This window comes from Heterocephalus glaber, unplaced genomic scaffold (assembly GCF_053883595.1).
Source record: "Heterocephalus glaber isolate CG9 unplaced genomic scaffold, H.glaber_assembly_v1.0 deba00001479, whole genome shotgun sequence".
Lineage (NCBI taxonomy): Eukaryota > Metazoa > Chordata > Mammalia > Rodentia > Bathyergidae > Heterocephalus > Heterocephalus glaber.
The window spans coordinates 3,739,499-3,756,446 of NW_028258316.1; the positions used below are offsets into that span (position 1 = coordinate 3,739,499).

Here is a 16,948-nt window from a genome sequence, read left to right on the forward strand (position 1 = left end):
AAAACATAATTCTCGGACCGGGGATTTAGCTCAATGGTTCTGCTGCCTGCCTCGCAAGCGCAAGGTCCCCAGTTCAATCCTCGGTACTAAAAAAAAAAACAAAACATAATTCTCAGCTCCTACCTGAATCACTGGCAGTTGCAGTGTAAGTCCTTGTGCTGACCTGCTGGTTGTATTCTTGAGGGACCTGGGTTGTTAAAGGGTTCTGTCCTACTTGCCCCAGATCAGAATTTTTAACCATAATTGCACTTTCTTGGCTCCTCGAGCTGCCTGAAGTTGAATGCAGAATTGAGGATGTCTGTGTGTGTACGCATTGTGGGTTTGTGGCCCTCAGAGTTGTATTAGATGGTTAGAGTTCACACACGCAGCCCTGACCATATTCTTTTTTGTTTTGAAGGATGTTGCAGCTCGGGGCTTAGATCTCCCACAAGTCACGTGGATTGTTCAGGTAATTTTTTAGTTGTTAAGGTAGGAGCTTGAGGCAGGAGTATATGATCATGAGCAGACCATTGGCTTTAAGTAGCATAATTATTACACTCTTGGGTGTTGCCCTGGTAACCAGGCAACAATCAGCCTTATCTGCACTATTCTCCTGACATCTTTTCTTAACCCAGCCCACCCACCAGCGACAGAAAACAGCCAGGATGTGCACTCACAGGTGGGAGCGAGGGAGGTGTCAGGCTCTCCTGCTCCCAGAGCAATTCGTGTCACAGACCAAAGTTTCGACAGTCTGAAAATGACAGGAATTGTCCGGGCCCCTGGGAGGCCTCGTTGTGTCCAGAGGAGATGGCTCGGCTGTCCTGAGAGCCGTGTCTGGGAACATTGACCTGCAGGGAGCGATTACGCTCCTGACAGCATCTTACACATACCTCTAGCCTTAGACACGTTGCTAGAGGGTAGAGGTGTTAGCCCTCGAGTCTAGAGGGTTTCGTTTTGCTTTTTCTTTTCGTTAGTCTGCAGAATGGTATTTTTAAGCCATGTGGGGGCCAGAGGACACGTATCCTGTTTACAGGAGTCATGTTTATTCACATTTAGTGCAATTGCATGCCTGTCTCTGGCTAGGGAATCCGATCTGCTTGTCACAGACGATCGCTTTAGGACGAGACATTGTGTCTTCTTTTCTGCTGGCGCAGAGGAATGAATGGGAGATGAGAAGGCAAGGCTAATTTCAATGTGCTGTAGGCTGGGCACAGAAATGATTATGGAGGGCTTGTGCTGGGACTATTGATTAGGGAACATGCCTGGCTTCCTGTACAGTATATTCACCTTGGCCCACTGATCTTTGATTCTTGTGGCAGTGAAGAAAAAAAGACCTAATACATGGTCGTTTGATGATGACGTTACTGTCAGAGATAACATAGAATGCTGTGTCTAGTCCACTGGGCTGAGCTGGGGTCTGCCTTTCTCCTTGCATCTCCACCTGCAGAGAGCCAGCCTTGGCACCATCCTGCGTCCCTTCTTGGGACTGGGTAGAGCTGCACGGAGTGGTAGGGCCTTCCCTGTGGGCCCAGCAGCAGAGGTGATTGCCAGCACAGTAGTCGGCCCCTTCATCCTTCCACTGCCCTCTGTTACCTCGCCCCTGCTGCTCTGTCTACCAAGGAAATAGGCCAAGGTCATGTGGTCATCTCAAAGAGCTGCCCTGCCTGCCTACATTTTCACCTTGCAGTCACCTCGGTGAAAAGATGTAAATAGAAAATGAGAGACCTGTGGAGAAGTAAAATTAAAAAGGAGATATTGAGATGAGATGATGTCACATTTATCTGAAACTTGGCCACCATTCACATCTGCATGTCAGCCTTATTATTTCAGTGAAGCCAGGAGTTTCAGGGTTGAGTGACTTCTTGTGATTGTTTTAGAGTAACCATAGCACCAGGGTCTAATTCTTGGGATACCTGGAGGCAGGTGAGGGGTATTGCACTTCCAATTAATGACAATCCCTTGATCTTGAATGCCTTCATTTTTGTTACCCTTTTTAGTACAATGCTCCGTCTTCACCTGCAGAATACATCCACCGGATTGGAAGAACCGCCCGGATTGGCTGCCATGGGAGCAGCCTGCTCATTTTGGCTCCTTCGGAAGCAGAATATGTCAACTCGTTGGCTTCTCACAAAATCAAGTGAGTCAGAAACCTGAATGGGGTTTCGGCTGATCTCACCTAATTAACTTTCTGTCGCTTTTTATAGTGGCTGGGCCTTGTAAGCTGCTGAAGAACCATTAACCCTTGTGATCCCTAAATGAGTCTCAGAATAGCCAGTGGCAAAAACTAAAACCCTTAATGCCATCAGCACCTGACAGTTTTCATTGCATTGCCAGACTTAAGTCATAGGACGATCTGTTGCACTTCATTTTCCTTTGCGATTGAGGTCTAGGATTCATTTTTCTTACTCTGAAGTGAGAATGCACGACCCTTATACCCAGCTTCTCAGAAGCTCTTTTTATTCACAATTTTTATTTCTTATACTTAAACATCTTGTAACTTCAAAGTTGCTTTGTCTTTTTAAAAAATAAGGTTTTTTACACATTCCCCAAGTCCCTTTCCCCAGGAAAATAGACCCAGGGGGAAGATTTCAAGCATTTGAGATAGTGCCCTGCCTACACATCCACAGCCAAGACTTTGCAGCCACCCTCTCGTGTTGGCACTGTCGCCAGGCAGGGCTTGCAGAGTCCAGCCCCAGCCGGCAAGCTCCACGGGAGTGACAGGGAAATGATTCGCCTGCGCCTCAGAGCTGGGTTTGTTGTATTTTCCATGAAATCTCTGGCACCTAAAGTAGCAGGTTCTCATAATGGGATGGGATTCTAAAGGCGTACAGCTTTTTGAAACATCTACTTGAAAGGATTTCTTCTGCTCCGACATAGCACAGTGATGGATAAAAGCATTTCTGGAAGAGCCACGTGTCTGCCTGGGGCAGGGGGACTGACACAAGCCACGCCCAGCAGCACTCTTAGCTGCTTAGGTCCTGCTAAGAGCCTGCACCGTGCTAAGTGTGGGGGTCTCACTTCTTGGTTTTTTTCCTGCCCTCCCCTCAGTTTTATCTAAAACATCTAATAAGACTACAAAGTTCCTCAACCCCCTGAAGTACAGAGCTGGAAAAATCACTGTCCTATCTGCAAACTGAAATGTCCAGGCAGACATGACATGGGGCCTGGGTTAGGGGCCAGCAGGACTGACCACAGGCTATTCGCCATTGTGTGTGGGTGTCCCCAGTCATCAGTGCTACAGCCTGTTTCCCAGCCTGCAGAGCCCCCTCTCAGGCTGTGAGGCATCTCAGACTGTCCAGGGTCTCAGGGTGGGCATTCAGGGTGGAGGCTATTTACACAGTACACCTGCTTCCTTTGGCATGGAGGGAGGCAGGAACCTGCAGCTAGTGATAGTTGCGATGGCCCAAAATATAGTTTGGATTTTCCTTTTATTTAACCCATACCTTAATACAGTCTGTCCATTGAAGGAGTGGTATTTGTTTCAGGATGATGTACATATTTTCTCTTATTTATGAGGGAAATCTCATGTGTCTATCAGTCAGTCAGTATCTCCACCCAGAGTTGCCACTCCCAGGAGTCCTCATCCCCAAGGGTGGAGATGCCAGCCACTCCTCTTTGCCACCCTTTCAGCAGGGCTTGCACCTCCCAGGCAGGGGAGCAGGGGAAGTCCTCAGTTAGTGGAAACAAAAGCCCTTGACAGCAGGGTGTTTTTCCCCTCCGCCCTCCCACAGGCTGGGAGCATCCCAGTGCTGTCACAGGAGGTGTACTGCATGGAAGGTGTTCTCGGACTGTGGTGGGCCCACAGTAGCTTCAGCACTGCCCCTTAGTGGCCTGGGCTCTCTCCGTGCTTCTTTCCCCCCTCTGCCAGCTTAGACCCGTAGGGTACTCTCCTTGCCCATCACTGTGACATGCTCCCCTCCTCAGGAAGCACGGGGCTGCTGTTAGAGGTCAGATGAAGATTATCTGGCACCAGCGCCAGCGGGGTGGTTGCCACTGTCGCTCTGTGGCCCTGACTTTTCTTTTTTTTTTTTTTGGTCCCAGGGATCGAACTCGGGACCTCGCACTTTTGAGGCAGGTGGTGGCACCCCTGAGCTAAATCCCTAGCGGCCCTGACTTTTCTTTAATAAATACACTCAAGTGAGTCGCTGTCAAGGGTTCAGGTATGAAGCTAAAACTGAAAAAGGAAAACAATGATTATCACAGACAGGAATTAGTAGTGAGCCAGCTAGATCTGTTTTAAAGACACACCAAGTGCAGGTAGCCTCTGTAGTGATCTTGTCTGTAAAAACACTGCCAGCCAGCGTGACTGCCACACTCAACATGCATGCAAAGGGACATGCTCGGCAACCCGGGGCTGTACCCTTGGTGAGGACACCGAGAAGAGTGTCCATGGGTAAGTGCCAGACAGAGGAGAACTGGGTCTTTTGGGGAGAGTATGCAGGGCCGGCAGACCTTCGGTGAGGAGTGGAAGGTCCTGTGAGCCCCGTGCTGCTGTCTTCCAGCACCCACCTGCTGCAAGGCCAGGCCCTGTCCTGCCTTGTGGCAGATGGAATCGACCACCTGGGTTACTACAGGTACAGCCGTGAATTGCACTTGCTGATTTCTGCTTGAGGAAAGGCTGTGACTCTGGGCTGTCAGTGTGTAGACTGTTTCCTTGGCTTAACACAAAACCAAATCAAATCCATAAGAACTAGTTGCGGGCTGCAGTGGGCAGAAACACACTGGAACACTTGGGATCCAAATGGTGCACTGTGAATATTAAGAGAAGGAGGCAAAGGGGAGAGGTGTGTGTGCCTGAGAACACAAGAGCCAGGCAGCAGGATGCTGGCTGCTGATGAATTGCAGGGAAGATTTGGGAAGGCAGGCAGAGGCTCTCGGCGGCAAGGACACCATCGTGCCTGCCTTTGTGTGTGGTCTCTGTGGGGCTCCCTCCACAACTCATTTAGCACCCCGGGACGCTGCCCCCCCTCCTTCCCCGGCTAAGCAGTCTTAGAACTTTGCTTCTGCATCCTTTTTTTTTTTTGGTACCAGGAGTCGAACTTGGGTCCTTGCACTTGCGCAGCAGGCGGCGAAACCACTAATCTAAATCCCTATCCTAGAATTTTGCTTCTGCATCATTTTGACATCTTTGTATTTGCCAGTTCCTTAACTTTTTTAAGTCCCCTTTAAATGCATTGCTAATGAAAGTCATGATTGGTTCATTAAAATGTAAATGCCTCATCAGAGCATTTATTTCTTAGATCAGGCATGAGACAGTTCCCTGCATTTATTTCTTTTTCTATCTCTTTTCCTAGAAAGGAGGGGTGATTCAGATCTGTTGATAGGACCATAAATAATCACCGTAGGTTTGCTTTGTTCCTCAGAAGCAGTGATTCCTCAGAAATAGGAGGAAGGCCCTTTGAAACTGTAAATCACTCCAGTTCATGCTGCCCTGGTTCTCGTCAGGCGTGTGGGCCCCGGTGTGGCAGGAGGGCATGCAGTGTCCAAGCTCTTCTCGGCTGGGGCAGCAGCGCGCTGTGCGTGTGGGACACTGCGCCCTTCTGTGGCCTGTTTAGTTTTTTGTATCCCTGGCTGTGAATGGCATCATTCTTTTTTTCAATGCTTCAGAATTTCACTTCAAGTCCTTATATTTCTTTTCCACATGAATTTTCCCTCTTTCTGTTTTTCTCAAGAGAAAAGGTGATGAACAGAAGCAGATGAGATAGAGAAAAAGATAGGACCAGGCTGTGTTTTCCCCGTCAGGTTCCCAGATCCTCTGTCCCTCTGTCCCTCTGTCGGTGGAACATGTCCCCGTGGGATGGGAGGTGAGCTTGCCCTGACACCTACCCATCAGGCCCCTCTCCCTTGGCAATTGACTCTTTGGGCTGAGAGAAGGCTGTGCTCCTCCACGGGGCTGGGAGGTGGCAGCAGAGGATGCTGCCGGTGGGGCGGGAACAGGGAGATGACGGCTCAGGTAAGTGGCTGTCACACATGGCATTTTCATTCACAGCCTTGTCACAGTCACCTTTGGGGAAAGGGGGAGAATTGTCTTTTCCCACATGAGAGGTTGCCACTCATGTTTTAATTTGCTGTTATATTTCAAAGAAAAAAAAATACAACAAAATCATTTGTCTTTTTATGATGTGTTTTTCTCCCGGAAGCATCGTTTCCGCAGCTCACATTTCCTTCCGTCCCTAATGCGGGTCTGTGGCTGTTCTGTGCTGTGGCCTCGCAGTCATTATTGCACTGTTTGTTTCCCAGGCACCCTGAGGAGGCAGGGCCCACTCTTTTGTTCTGGCTTCTCATGGCTTCCCCTCCTGAGGAAAGCCCAAGTTCTTCTTTCCTCGATGTACACATAGTTCCAGATTTATTGGCGATCACCCCTAAACCATCAAGAGATAAGAGTAATGAAAATTCTCCAGGGTAGAAGAAAAGGCCAGAGGCGCTGTGAATAGGGGCTGGGTCACTTCACTGAGGTGTTTGCCGCCACAGCTGAGGATCTGTGGCCACCTTTCTTAAGTATAAAACTAAACAGACTATCTGAAATGTTTAGCATCGGCTCAAGTCAAGGTAGTGTTTGAGATCTACTTGTTTAGGACTCAAGATTTATTAAGAGATAGTGACGTGCTGGGTGTTGTGGCACATGTCTGTGGTCCGTGGGGGGGCTGAGGCAGAAGGATTGCAGGTTCAAGCCCAGCCTAGGCAAGTTAGGGAGGCCCTGCCTCAAAGCAAAGGCCTAGAGATGTAGCTCAGTGCGAACACTCTAGATTCAATTCCCAGCACCACAAGGAAGGAAGGAAGGGAGGGAGGGAGGGAAGACATGATCCCTATAAAGGAAAATCTAAGTCTAACCTATTTTAAATTCATCGGAGAAGGAAACTGTCAGGACTGTTGCCTGATGTATTCCTGAAATATCATAGAGATCCCTTGTATGTCTAATTAGCTTGAGAATGGGCCTGTTTTATGCATCAAGATTTTGGGTATTTTTGAAGCGTAAAGTTTATTTTAATATGCTCTTCCTTTCGCAGTGTTTCTGAGATGAAGATGGAAGATATTTTGTCCATTCTGACAATAGATGATTGTTTTAAAGTGAGGCGAAGAGAAAACCAGGCAAGTTTTATTTTTGTATTGTGCTTGTTGCTGATAGCAGTGACTCATATTTCTTGATCTGGGATACCAGAATTTTGCATGTGAGTGAGTTAATTTTTGTCAAGCAGAATGTTTAAGGACTGAACATTAGGTGAGCCCAGACCTGGAATATGTTTTTGCTTTGCTTTGCCTTGGGATGTGTTTGTTGGTCTCGTCCAGTTAATGGGCTTCGTTCCATTCTGGGAGTTTGCCTGCCTGCAGCAGCCTCCCCAGAAGGGGGTCTGGGCCAGTACATGCAGCCCTGGGGGTCTCCCCATATCACGCGTGATGTACTGCCTGGACTCATCCATGCAAGACAGCAGGGGAAAAATACCCGTGTCCTTCAGACCCACTTCATTCATCCATCTTTCACTGTGGGCATGCTGTCTGCAGAGGAAGAGTGAAGTTGAGATCGTTAATCGGAAACATTTTTATTATCCATGCAGCGCCACATGAGGTGCCGAGTGTTGCACACAGCCCCGAGTACCTTTGCCGCTGCTCTTCCAGCCCACACTCGTGCCAGGCAGTCATCTCCCACCCACTCCAACCCATTACTTGGTGTGCCACACACGTGTGCATGTGTGCAGTGCTGTTGTGTGTAATGGTGTCTATCCAGTACTAACCACTTGGATCTTTGACTTTGTTTTCTGGTGCCTGAGGATATAGTGGGGAATCAGAGCCAAGCAGGTCAAGCTTGGGAGTTTCTTCTATGCTTTAGTGTGTGCCTTTGTTTGGATCAATATTCTCCCTGAGGCGGGACCTAGATTTGACCTAAGTTCTGTTCTTCCTGAGAGTAGCTAAGGAAATGGATCTGGCCAAGGGAAGGAAGCAGTCCTAACACCTCTTGCCTGAGGGACCCAGGCCTATGCTCAGCTGTTTCTTTACATGATCCCACTTAGTCTGGGCAACTTGAGAAGGCAGGCACTGCCCCTGTATATAGGTGAGGAAGCTGAGACAGGCAGAGGAGCTTCCCCATAGTCTTCCTTCTGGATTCCAAGTCAGGCTGTGTGGGTTCAGAGTATGTGCACTTCACTGTACATCCATGAGCCTCTGCTACAATGAACTCAGCCAAGGACACGAAACTGAATTGCTTTTCCCCTCTGTGCTGGGCATTGAACCCAGGGCATCCATCACTTGTGCTAAGCAAGCACTCAGTCACTGAGCTATACCACAGCTCCTAAATTGCTTTTTTTTTTGGTACTGGGGATCGAACTCAGGACCTTGCATTTGCAAGACAGGCACCGTGGCACTAAGCTAAATCCCCAGCCCTAAATTGCTTTTTAAATGAGGTGTTAGCCATTTTCATGGAAGTGAGATTTGGCCTGTAAATGGTACCACAACAAAGATCCACAAAAAGCTAATTAAAGACTCCATTGAACCTGGGCATGGGATTACATGCCTGTAACCCCAGCTATCTGGGAGACTAAAGCAGGAGGGTCTCAAGTTTGAGGCCAGCCTGGACAACTTGGTAAGACCTTGTCTCATAGTGAAAAATAAAAAGGGCTGGGGATTCAGCTCAGTATACTCTTTTTCCCAGCAAGCCTGAGCACCTGGGTTCCATCCCTAGTACTACAACAGCCACCAAAAAAAGACTCAATTGATCAAGTCATTGTACATGGCCTTTCACGTACAAGATCCCAGCCACACTAGATTTTCCACCATCCCTTATTGTCAAGGGACTTGGCTGGTCACCAAATGGAGGGATGGTCATTGGTCTTGGCACGCTTCTGTCCTTCTAGAACTTTTCCGAATTCTAGTTTCGGGAGTGTGTGTGTGAACATCCTTGTCACACTTCACTGTGGCTCTGCATCAGAGGGACCTCAAGGACTGGGCCTGAGATCAGGTTCCTCATTGTTATTACTGTGAGCCTTTGGGCAAGTCCCGGGCCTTCCTAATAAGCTGCGGTCTCCTTGTGTGGATAATTGAGGTGGTGATAGTGCTCTTGTAGGAAACAGGAGGGTTGTGTGGGACATGGTCCTAAAGCTCCAAGTACGTTATAACACACAGCACCAAGTGATCTGTACTATTACTATTGTCATCGTCGTCACGAGTTAGTAGCAGATGTGGAACCAAAGCCTGGGCTCAGTGACACAAGTCCGGTGCCTTTCTTTACTGTGTCTTAATAAGTGGAACATTAGCATCTGCCTGCTCTCCAGAAATGAGAGCCAGCCGGAAAACTCCAAAATGAGGTAGTGAAGGTTGGCGCAAACTTATTCTCTCTCACGTGCACTGTTTCTGGGACCAGCTTTGATTTCAGTCTTTACCCGTGAACATGGGCTTTCTCTCCGGGGAGGCGGTCATTATACCCGTCTGCCACAGCCCCTCCTGAAGGGAGGAGCAGAGCAGCTGCATTTCTCTCTGCCCTTTCAGCTATGGCCATGTCGCTTTTTAACATCTGCCCTTCTGTGGCCTTGCAGCACTGCCTCTTCCCTTAAGCCCTTTCCCTGGCTGGAGGCCAGCGTCTGAGACCTGAGCCTCAAGGAGCCATCTGAGGTCCTGCAGAAGAGCCAGGCCCAGTGTCAGGCAGGCCTGCCGTGAGCCCTGCACACAGCTGGTAGCTCTGAGGCCTTGGGCGCGGGCTCCTCCTCTCACCTGGAAAATGAGAACAAGAGTGCCCATCCTAACAGATTGCCATGGGTGTGAATAAAAAGAGGCAAGAAGTGCTCGCTGTGCTTCCAAGCTGTGCCCGTTCCTCAGGCCAGAGACTGTCCTGGGATCTCATCCCAAGTGCCTTCCCTTGGTGGACGAAGGAGTTGAATGCTTTGGTAGTTTGGAGATTTGCTGATCTTGTTTTTGGAAAGGAATAGCGGTAAGCAAGTTTGGGCTTTCTCTGACACAAACAGAAGCGGGTAACTTGAAAGAGGAAATTAGTCCTCTTAGGTTCTCGTCATCATGCTGATGAAGACCAGGCTTGTAGGGCCAAATTTAACTTCCATCCAAGGGAAAAAGAACAGCTGGGCTGTGTCACTAATCACCTAGATCCATAGCCTGAGAGCACTCAGTCTGCACAATGCGTATCAGTGGTGAAAAGACTGAAGTGGGTGCTGGCCTGACTTCTGATCCTGTTTTGAAATGCGGTCGTCCTGACTGCTCCTTTCACCTGGGCTGTTCTTGGGCAGGTGCACAAATGCCAGGCATATAAATTTGGGCTCCGTAGATGAGCCTCCAGTGCACAGAGCCAGACACCTTGTTTTAATGCCCTCTTCTTCACCCAGCTGGACTGAAGTCCATGGTAAGTGTCCCTTTGGCATGTAGAGTTTTGGGCTTCTGTGAACAAAAAGCGAGTGAAACATCTGTAAAATGTATATTTCATATTTAGGTGTATGAAATATAAATAGCTCTGTCTAGGTGTGTGCATTCACCCACCTACAAAGAGAATAAACTTGATCTTTCAGCTTTACTGAGAGGCACTCAGAAGGTTCTGGGGACCATGAGATAAAGGCTCACCTTGGCAGGAAAGTGATTAAAACAAAATCCGTCCATTTAGTTGAAAAATATCTTGGAAGTTGGTGATATCAGGGCACCTGTTTACACCCCCACACACACACAGTCTTCCCCACCACTGCCACCACCAAAACTTTTCAACCGAAATGGTCCGGCCTGGTTATCTGAGGCACGTCTGTTGCTTCTCGGTAGATGTGAAGTTTTCGTCATCAGAACATGCACACGCCCAACATGTTTTTCCTGCAAGTTTTTTCATCTCATGAGGTACTCCTGTAAACTCATCCTAACAAAGAAACTGTCACTGGCATTGGGAAGCGTTAAAATCACATCAGAGCCCTGGCTCATCCTTTTTGATGGTCTGTTCTTTCCGAGATCATAGGGTGTTAGAGACAGAGGCGCGCCGAGTGCAGAGAGCCAGTTGGAAGTGTGGTTTTCTCAACTACCCACGGTCTGCTAGTTGCAAGTGAGCTTCATTAACCGGTAGCAAGCCTGTGCCTGTGAGGTGGGAGAGGCAGCCTGCCGGGTGTTCTGGCACCCTCGGGGCTTTGACCCGCGCTCATTACGGGAGCTTTTACCTGTCTGGGCTGAGGTGGTGCTGCCGAGCTCTGCCCCTGCGTCTTCAGTTTAAATTTAGACCGCCCTCCCCAGGAGACATGGAGAAGACCTGTTCCCTCTCAGAGGGATGAGCTTAGAGGACTTCTTCAAGTGGGAGTGGGGAGAAGACGACTCAGTTTTTCCCCAGTATATTTTGTTTTCTGTCATTAACTTTTTCTTATATTTTACTAAAACTGACCTCACCATTTCAAACGTGGGAATCTAGTTTTATCATTTTTTTCTACATATTTTACTTGTATGTATACTCACATTATATATATGGTAGGGTTTTTTGGGTTGGGAAGAAAAGACGCCTCATTTTGAAACCTAAAGGGGGGAATAAGAAAAGCCCTTTGTAATATATTGCCATATTATCACTAAATCCCCTGACAGTTGTGACACAGACGCAAGTCACCTGTCACTTAAGCTTGAGGTCTCTTTAATTTTCTCCTGGAATTCGCACCAGGCTGTCTTTAATTTGAGGCCTTTATTGGAATTCTGAAACCTCTCTGCCTCCCCGGCTCTCAGATCTGTTCTGAGAGCTGTTACAGAATGTATACAATAACCAGCAGAGGGATTCGGAGAGGGCTGCAGCTCTGTTTATTTAACACTCTAGAGGGATTTTTGTGCTTATTCGGTCCTGGCTGCCCGGCTTTCAATATCGCTTTGACAACCATTCTGCCCTTCTCATTAATTTTAAACAGTTAAAACACAGGAAAAAGAGGAAAAAGTTTTCATTATTAAAGTGCTTTACTTTTTAATAACAGAGGATTCTGTCCGCCAGGGGAAAGGGCATCCTTACTAATTTCACATTCATATTAAAAAAAAAAATGCAGGCAAGGTGACAGTTGTGCTGCTGAGATGGCTGAATGAAAGGAGGGCAGTGGAGAAAGTTTGCATCTCACATCAGTTAAGAGGGTGAAAAACCCTTGTTAATGACAACAGCAAACGTCCACTTTGGTAGCACTGCTCCTGAGTGACTTTTCTCTTGACATTTTAGCAGATAGAACCCTTAGGGGGACCATGTACTGTGAAATCAGCTAGACTATCATTAGCCGTATAGGTAGCAGGGATGATTTGACTATGCTAAAAACATTTTCAGGATGTTAAGTCTCTATTAATACAGAGATGATGTCGACCCAAAGGATGGAGTTTTTTCTCCCCTCTCCTTTGTTCTTCCTCTCCAGTCTTAAAATTGAAAGAGAGACTTGGGGCATCTAGGTCAGGCCAGACACAAGCACTCATGCCCCATCCTCTGAAGGTGAAGGGATGGTCTGGGTCCTGCACTAGATTACTGGATTGGCCCAGTGCCCACATCAGGGGCTGGGGTGGGGAGAGGAAGTAGAGGTGAAATAGTACCACTCACGTCATTGGCATTACTTGGCCCATTGGCCTGTTGGGCTGGGATCGGTGTTCTTTTGGATCTTGTATGGAAAACATGTTTGTCTTAAGATGCAGGAAACAAAAACAACTGCATTTTTCTGGGAAAGGAAATCTTTTCTGGGGGGGGTCCTATTAAAAGGTGAAAAGAAAATAATTTATGTTTCATTTGCATTTTCCATCTGTAGGGTCCTTTTTACTGCATGGATCCCGGGTGTTTCTTACTATGTACATCCAGGCAGTCTTTGAATGCGGCTTGCTGCAATAGCCTACTCTTTAATAGGTTCCTGGGAACTCAGCTTGCTAGTTATGGGCTTAAAGGACGAGTCCAAGACATTGCCAGTCAGCCTCTCTAGGAATTGAGGAAACTTGCTCTGAAATTCAAGGATAGAAGGAATTCTTTAAGGCTGATTTTGGGGCAGGTCACTAGAACGCTCTTGAAGAGGAATTGTCATTTCCCACCAGTGAGTAGAGGGAAAGGAGAAAATTTGTAGGAGATACAGATTTTTTTTTTTGAAACAGCTTGTGTTCAGTGGTGTTCTAAATGCCTGAATGGGACTTGATAAATTTCAAGTGTTTCTAGTGGCCTTTCATTTTGAACATGTGAGAAGAGGTCACGAAGAAAAGTAAGTAAATAAATAAACAGACCTAGTCTGCTCTCTCTCAAAGCCATCCTCATCTTTGCTTGACTCTAACATCTTTATAGCTCCCTTTTTTCCCTGGTAATATTGAAAGGATTACCCTCGTTGGCCCCTAGGTGGTTACTGTGTGATTTTACTGTTATTAAATCTATTATAAACTGCTTCATTATTCCTGACTTCGACTCTGTCTCTCCTTTAATCCTTCCATCACCCTCCCAGAAATCCCAGGCTGTTGGCCCCCAGGAAATCCGAGAGCGAGCCACAGTCTTACAGACAGTATTTGAAGATTACGTGCACTCCAGTGAGAGGACCGTCTCCTGGGCGAAGAAAGGTCAGTCAGTTTCTCAGGTGATTGTGGAGCAGAGAGCCCAGCAGGGTGCTGGCCCCTCCCGCACCCCACACTTACAGAGGCCAACCAGGGGTCTCCCTGCCAGCAGAGCCTCCATCTCTGTAATTCTGCAGGGTTTGGAGGCAGACGTGGAAGGCTTTAAAGTGATATTAAATGTTAATTTCATCCTTCCCCTTCTGGCGCACAAATGAGGCTTTATCTTGGCTTACATCAGGACTAGAGCTTTGACCCAGCAGGTTGGATCTGGGGGATCTGTGTTTCTGTCTTTGAACACCAGGAAGAAGGGCTGCAGAGCGTCAGTAGAGGTAGTTGTAGATAAGCAAATTAGAAATGAAGGTAAGGGCTGGAAGTATTGGACCTAAGCGGTTCCTATTTGAAGATGCAAAGAAAAATGAAAACAATGTTGAGGTAGGGCCATAGACCAGGAACCCAATTCCTAAGAAATTTATAGAAGAGTTAGGTATTGGTTCAGTACTCAGACCCTTTTAGGATAAATCTGCCCTTGAGATCCGACATTAGGTGTGGACGTAACAGTTCACCTTGAATAGTGAACAGTGTGGGAGTGGGGCGTGAGCTCTGGAGAGCAGGTGCCTTCTCCAGGTGCAGTGTCCTAGCTGGGGCCTGACTCGGGAGCTAATGAAACTCACCCTGGGCCGGAGGACCTACAGTTCTTTCTGCTAGTTCTGTGCTATTTTGAGAAGAATGCTAGGATGCTTAGCCAGTAGTGGAACTATATCTCATCCTTTCTTTTTCTTAGAAGTAATATTTTCAGTCATTCTTTCAACAATAGTTAATTATTGAGTGGACACTGTTCTAGGTACTCCAGATATGTGAGGGATCAGAACAAACGTCCTCACCTCTATGGAGCTAACGTATTGACGGGCGCAGGTGCTGCGGTGAGCATGATAAATACAAATACATAAGTGAGTTTATTCAAAGGTGTAAGAGCTGGGAAAAATCGAGCGGAGTGAAGGGGGAGCAAGTGGTGCTGAGCAGAGTGTCTGAGCAAACCCCACGGTGACGGTGACACTGAGCAAAAGCCTGACTCGGGGCAAGCTCCGTGTCTCCTGCGGGAAGGACCTTCCAGTTAGTGGGGACAGCCAGGACGGGGCAACTCCAAGAAGGTGGTGTGGACAGAAAGAGATTGAGGCAGAATCCCAGGGCCTGGAGGCTGCTGTGTGGTTTGGGGGTTACCCTGAGGAAAACAAGCCATTGGAGAGCCTTAAGCCGGGTGGTATAATGGGACACAGGTTCGGAAAGATGTCCTGGCTGCTGTGAAAGTAGACCCTGGGGGCGAGGACAGCTGGGAGACTGGGCACTGGTCCAGTGTGGGATCAGGAAGTGAGAACAGGTTGGCAGGGCAGGCAGTGTAGCTCAGTGGCAGGGCACTTGCCTAGCATGTGCAAAGCTTTGGGTTTGATTTGATTTATAGCTCTGCAAAAATAAAAGCTAGCAAATATTTTCAGATATCTGTTACACCTTTAACACATGATAAAAGCAATGTTTGGTTGTCATAAAACTCAAATCAGAACTACAGAAGGTGAAAGATAAAAGTCCCAGTAATTGCTATTGATATGTAATTACTATATATCTTTCTAGTCTTTTCTCTAATAATAGCCTGTCCTAGCGTTTCTCAATCGTCTAAATTCCTAAGGGTTTTCCCAGGAACCTGCCTCTACAGATGGACTGGAATGTCTCAAGAGGAGTAAAGTGTTTGTCATGCTGACTTTACAGAGGCTTGACCTTTGATGACAGTTAGGAAAGGCCCAAAACAAAGTTGTCCAGCTGGACGTGGTGACGCATGTCTATAATCCCCACACCCTGGGAGGCTGAGGCAGGAAGATGACAAGTTGAGCCCAGCCTGGGCAACTTTGTGACTTAGTGAGACCCTGCCCCAAAATAATAATTAAAAAAGGGGCTGGGGGTGTAGCTCAGTGTGAAGGCCTGGGTTCAGTCCCCAGTACCCCACCACCACCAAGAAAAAAAATGTTTCAATGAAGAGAAATAAATCAAACCTACACCATCATCTTTGATTTTGATGTCAGTGGCGTTTCAGATATTTTGGTGACGCTCAGCTATTTCAAGGTCTCTAGGCTAAGTAAAAGTTACAGGAAATAATCTTATAATATGGTTTGAGTTTTCTCTAGTCTTCACCATTACCATTGAATTTGTTCAAGAAACAAGCAGTTGCTTGTCTTGTGCTGAAAGGATATTGGAGCAGGGCCACTCCCCAACATTTATATGCCCTGAAGGAAATAAATGTGTAATTTCCCTCATTTGCTAATTGATTTCCACACTGGACTGATAAGGGCATGCACAGAACCCCTTCTCATAGGTCTCAGTCGCCCCACTTCACACACAAAGCTCCTTACTTTTTTCTCTCCTGTTAGGACTGTGGCTTCTGTAGGTTTGAGGAAACACATGCCTATCTGCCACCCTAAAAACTGAATTCACAGTGCAGGGACAGCCACTGCACCCTGAAAGTTGAACTCTCTTTTGCATTTCAATCTGCATATGCAAATTCCCTACCACTGACTTGCTTCCCTTTTATGCCATTTCAGAACCTGCCTCATGAATAATTAACAAAGCAGCTGGCTTTTGCCTTTATGGCAGAAAACTCGTTGGAAACTGGGCCAAGTATGTGTTTGTTTTCCTTTTACATTTTCTGACCCAGTCATTGTTAATAGCCAGCATTTAATTGTTGTCAGTTTCCAGGAGCAGTTAGGGCTTTTTTCTCTCATTTCTTGCATCTTTCAGCTGGGGATTCAGGTTGCAAAAAAAATGGTGACATAAGTTTGAATTCCAGGCTCCTGAACAAAAATTTGGGAAAACTGAAGTCCTTTGCTTGCACATGGCCACTGCTCCCATAGCTTAATCCTCTCCAACTTCAGGCCTCCCTGCAGAGCAGGATTCTGTACATAGCATTTACGCCTGTGCTTGGAAGGGGTGCTTCTCAGAACCTGGAAAAGCCCTGCCAGTGGTAACAAGACTCCCTCAAGGTGAGCGGGGCACTTGAAGGTTTTGTCTTTGAGAGAAATGGAACAAGCCACCTTCTTCCCTGCATCCTTGGGATGGTTATTGCTGCTAGTGTTGGTTAGGGAGAGGCAAAAGTAGAGAAAAGTAGGGTTCAGGAGGAGTAAGGATATTCACCTTCCAGGCTGAGTGTTGTTCCTTTCTGCCTTCTTAGGGGTCATCCATAAGATAACTCCTATCCTGACACAGATGTCCAGGAATAAAAAAGGACAAAAATGTCCACGTAGGACATTTTAAATAGATTCCCCCTAATTTGCATACCTTAAATAGTTGGCTGGAAATAGGAATTTGCAACTATGGAGCATTCGATGTGTAATTGCCAGTCGATGTATCCATCACCGTGAATAGACGCCTCTTCTCAGTACTTCTCTTTTCCACTCTGTTGGTCCCACGGCCATGTTCCTTCTGCACATTTCTAGAC

General features: G+C 47.2%; 1 protein-coding gene across 2 annotated transcripts in view; it reads left to right on the forward strand.

The window, feature by feature from the left end:
• The window catches only part of Ddx31 (DEAD-box helicase 31), a 64,614-nt gene that overhangs the window by 29,699 nt on the left and 17,967 nt on the right, over positions 1-16,948 (forward strand). For both annotated transcript variants that reach the window (XM_087182701.1, XM_021261810.2), the window contains 4 exons: positions 398-448; positions 1,977-2,116; positions 6,987-7,068; positions 13,365-13,476. In XM_087182701.1, the coding sequence (XP_087038827.1) occupies positions 398-448; positions 1,977-2,116; positions 6,987-7,068; positions 13,365-13,476 (385 nt within the window). The remainder of the gene's footprint in view (positions 1-397; positions 449-1,976; positions 2,117-6,986; positions 7,069-13,364; positions 13,477-16,948) is intronic.